The 4,787-nt window shown below is 39.7% G+C and overlaps 1 protein-coding gene across 2 annotated transcripts; it reads right to left on the minus strand.

The window, feature by feature from the left end:
- Positions 1-1,011: 1,011 nt before the first annotated feature.
- Positions 1,012-2,362, minus strand: hoxb13a (homeobox B13a). 2 transcript variants are annotated; one of them, XM_043674785.2, is made up of 2 exons: positions 1,687-2,362; positions 1,012-1,259 (listed from the first exon to the last, which is right to left on the minus strand). In XM_043674785.2, exons 1-2 carry the CDS (start codon positions 2,360-2,362, stop codon positions 1,012-1,014), a joined length of 924 nt encoding a protein of 307 aa, XP_043530720.1. The 2 variants fall into 2 exon arrangements, with proteins under 2 accessions (XP_043530720.1, XP_043530719.1); XM_043674784.2 differs by having other exon boundaries at positions 1,012-1,262.
- Positions 2,363-4,787: the final 2,425 nt, after the last annotated feature.

Raw genomic sequence — 4,787 nt, forward strand, 5'->3', positions numbered from 1 at the left:
CATTTCGTTTTTCCTTTTTACAAAAGCAGTGAGTTATTTCTGGATACGCACCAATTTCGTCCAACTTTGTTTAAAAGACTTCAATTAATTTTACGAATTTACTTTAAGGGAACGCATTTACTGATTTTAAAACTGTTAATATAGTTAATTGTACCCTTCCAGAAAGTAGGCTTTGCCTCAATTACAATTTCTCAACGTTTGTTTTGTGATCTAATCAACATATTAAATTTAAAAACCTATTGTTACTGCCAAGCGCGAAAAGCTACGAGAATCCATTTATCCTTTTAAAATCAAGATGACTTAGATGAAACTAATTTATACATTTTGAAAACATAAAGCAGTAGATGTATCATACAACTTCAGGTTTACTTAATAACTGTTCATTATCTCATTGCATCTCATTGCATTATAAATCAGTAACAATATCACTTCATTGGTTTCTCATATATTATAAGAAATATGTTATATACCAAAGGGCCATTGCTACTATCATTAGATGGGTGTGGAATGTAAGCACATTCCCTGAAAAACTAATATGGTCACAAAACGTTCAACCCTATTTTTCTTATTATTAACATTTCCTCTCAAACCTTTGAGATTATAAACAGCTTTCAGGCGGTTTTACTGCAATCATTGCCAAAACTCGACAGTTTAATACGTAACCCAAACAAAACATAAAATTAGCATCTACACCAGTAAGACATACGTTACATACCTCCACTAAAACATGACTGATAATAAACAGTGATGTCGGTATGGTTACAGCGTTGTTATAATTAAATGTACATTCTGACCATCTATTTTAGTCCATTTTAATGGCATTCCATATCATCTCCTCCGTTACAATATGAAAAGCAGGAGGACATGTTAGCATTCTGCAGGCAAGGCTCCGTGAAATAAGTGTGCATTTAAACCTGGTCTGTCAAAATCGTCTTTCGCACTGTTGTGATAAATTTCCCCAATTGAACAGTTTCAATTACCTTTTTTTTAATAATAAAAAGGGAGTAATAACTAAGGTGTGTTGCTTTTTACTTTCGCGATGACTTTCTTTTCCTTCACTCTTCTGTTTTGAAACCAGATGGTGATCTGCCGTTCGCTCAGGTTTGTGGCCGCCGAGATCTTCCTCCTCTTGTCTTTCGTGATGAATTTATTTGTCGCATATTCTCTCTCCAGTTCTTTGAGTTGGACTTTGGTGTAAGGAATCCTTTTCTTCCTCCCGCGCCGAAAGGAACTTCCATCCTGTTGGTGAGCTGCAACATCTGCTGTGTGTAACCAGACACGCCCCGCCAAAAAAGCACAGAAAACAACATCAGAAAAAGAAAGTGCAACATTGAAAATAATGCAGATAAATTAATTTAAAACAAACTTATGACTATGGATTTTCAGATTCTTAAAGGAATATGTACAACTATGCCCATGTGGCAATGAGCCCTGAGGAGTTAATTCTGCAACAAACGTATTAACATACAAGGCTGTGCAACAAAAGCACAGCTCTGCAACTGATGATATTCTGAGTTCCTTCACTGAAAGCATGAAATATAACTCTACATTTTTCAATCCTGTTCTAAATTATCAGAAATGATTATCTGACAAATGCTTAAAACCGTGATGATGCCAATCGAATTAAATATGTAATGTTTGGAATGGCTCATTCTTCTCTGAGGGAATGCAACAATAACCTGTTACCTGCCAGAGTGGATTTCCAGAGGTGTCCTGATTGTGGCTGTTCCTTAGAGCAGCACATCTGACTATTCCACCCATTAAGGGCCCAGGGCTGGTAGCCTTCCATAGGCAACAAGGCTTCGTGTCTCGGCTCTCCCGCGCCACTGATAGTTTGGACCACAGAAACGTCCAGATAGCTGGGCATTGGTTGGTAGGCACTCGCGTAGCCATGGTAGAAAGCGAATTCCTTCGGTCGGCCTGGGTACTCATCAGTGGGGACAGAACTGTCTATGTATTTGTCTCCTGGGTAACTAGATAGGGCGGCAGGCTGGGTGCAAGGCTTGATTGAACTTCGACCCATTCGACAGGAGTAGTAGCCGCTCCCGAAATATCCATACGGTAAAGGGGCGGCGGTGGAGGCCTGGGGAACTGGGCACGGGGTGCATTGCTTGCCGGGTTCCACTCCCCCAGGGCCGGAGACGTCGACTGTTGAATAGCTAGAACTGTGAACCAAAGGTGAAGGGTGAGCTCCGAGGGCAGAATGTGCCATCAAATTCCTGCACTGGTTCGCAGAGAAATTGCCGGCACCAACAAAACCTTCCATTACCCCGCTATTCTTGTTAACCTCCTCCGAGTTGCTGTCATACAGGAACATCACAGTGTCGACCCAGCGCGGCTTGAGAAGCAGTGACACTGTCATATCACGTTCAGCATTGGCTCTACAGTTCCTTTTAAGAGACGCAGGACTGAGAGCAATAGCGAATTTCTCCCAGCTAACTGCACTGACGCACAAGCCCGGGTTAAAAAAACACGCATGCTCATTGGCTGCTCGGGAATCACATGCTATGCAAACACTGACAATAAAACTTGCCGCAGAATTGGCAAAGAAAGATTAATCGCGAAATAGAAAATATTAAAAGCACGCGTTAAAGAATGCATAGTAGTTGCAATTATAGAAAGTGGGGGAATTGCGTTGGGCAAATCACATTGAACAAACCGCACATTTTCCATTGAAATTAAACGATGTGACACATGAACTAAATAAAGGTATTTTCAGTATCTGGAATCTCTCTGCTGCATAATCGGCGATGTATTTGATTCAGTTTGATGGGGTACAGTTTCCTGTTTTTAATCCTGTTTCGGGATAAATGGTTTTCCTCCCAGTGCTGAGACGTTTGACATTCTTATTGCCGCGCCAACAGTACCTCGTGTGTATTGGTCGATTAAGGGTTTCCTTTGGCAATTCGTTTGCGTTAGAACTAATCCGTGAAATCTTTCCCTTCTTAACTTTTGTTCCCCCCAAGTTGCCAAAAGAAGCCCAAAATTTCGAAGTTGGTGAATCCAGGCTGAAGAGAAGCGTCTGGCTCTGTCAGCAATTCTAGAAACCAAGATTTCTTGGCTATTGCTATGTTTCTGTCAGGCCCACTGGGTTGTACGTTACAACTAATGAGAGAATGGTAGTTGGTTAGCATCACTTTTTAATTGAAAAATAATAACGATGAAGTGTTAAATTATATAAAACAGTTACTCTTCACATAAAACCAATGCTTTCAGATAATGTGCGTGGAAAGTTTTAAATTCCGACGCATTTGCACCACCTTCCAGTAATCTACAGCATATTAATAAAACATATATACTCATACATCAGAACACCTCCTGCATGTACATGTACAATATATTGCTTTATTCTGTCATCAATCTTGGTTATCTAAAGCTAAGCTAAAATATGTAATGGTGTATCAGACATTCGGTTCAAAACCCTATGACAACTTTGCGCCATTCCCCACATCAACAGAGTGTCTATACATTAATCAAAATAGCATTGCAGCACTGCATTCCTGGTGAAGCCGTTGACAATTTATATGCGACCTGCCAGTCACGAGGCATCCCATTCCTGTGAAATTGTGTATTCTACATGCTGCCATTCTATTGTCCTTACTGTGTGCCACCTTAGTTTGTACCGTGCAGTTCCCTATCCAGCCTCCACAAATCAGTTTCACTCGTTAAAGTCTTAGTAATTGACAGAGATTTAGTACAGTAAAATAGGAAATTGTAACACCGTTGCGATAGTCCTTATAAGAAGGCTTTAAAAGGATCTTATCAGCATTTATTCACTCAAATATCATAAAAATGTATTCCGATTTTAATCGCCGGTTTTATTTTCAAGCCATGCATTTTATTTCACAGTAATCGCAAATCAAACGGTATTCTTCCTAAAGTCACCCCGGTCTTTAGATGTGCCCTACCGAGCTATATCTTTTCTTAGATTTATTTCCATTTGTTTCGAACAGGTTTCAAACGAACCTGTTTGGAATTATTATGTTTTTGGTGGAATGCAGATTTCAGGCTCGCACAGATTCTAGATTGATTTAGATGGCCCTACTTTCTGCATCCCGCCGCAAGAAGCAAATACTTCAACTGCACATATGAGGCGGGGTACTTATTGTCAGATCAAAGGTGCTAGGTAGATGCAGTCTGTAATATTTGATATCGGCAAATTATGGCCGATGCCATCATTTAAGTGTAGTAGGATACGGTTTGATTTTAACCCCACGTGAGAGCAAAGGGACATCTTACTATTTTAAAAAGTCCGCCTGTGATTGGCTCACAAATCTCTTCCTGATTTAAAAAGCCAGGGCTATTAAGTTGGCGTTGGTGCTGATATTCGCATCCGGTGAGAAGAGCAAAGTATTTTTTTCAATTTCTTTCGTAATGTTCATTGCGGCAGTGACATGTTGGAACGATGTGGCAATATTGTAACGAAACTGCTCCTTGTTCATTTGTAAATCGTTACCAACCATGAAAACAGAGCGAAGCAAACTTTTTTTTTTAAAAAGGGACAACTTCTAAAATGTGGCATTAAGTTGAAAATTAACTTATGGGCATGAAATAAAACTTGGCAGCTAAATGGTGCATTTGGTGGCACTGACATTGCTGTGGGATGAATAAAAAAATCTTAAAACAGGATATAGGTTTTAAAAAGTCACTATTAGCACTGAGTAAAGCGGGCCTTGCTCAGTAGAGGAATAGAGGAATCAATTGCAAAATGCTACTCTTTTTCTCAATAAAATTCATGCAGATCAATGGACCAATAAATGGTAGGTTTAAAGAGATTTAACGGTCTA

This window comes from Chiloscyllium plagiosum, unplaced genomic scaffold (genome assembly GCF_037043375.1).
Source record: "Chiloscyllium plagiosum isolate Xiang-an unplaced genomic scaffold, Cpla_swu_hap1 HiC_scaffold_32, whole genome shotgun sequence".
Lineage (NCBI taxonomy): Eukaryota > Metazoa > Chordata > Chondrichthyes > Orectolobiformes > Hemiscylliidae > Chiloscyllium > Chiloscyllium plagiosum.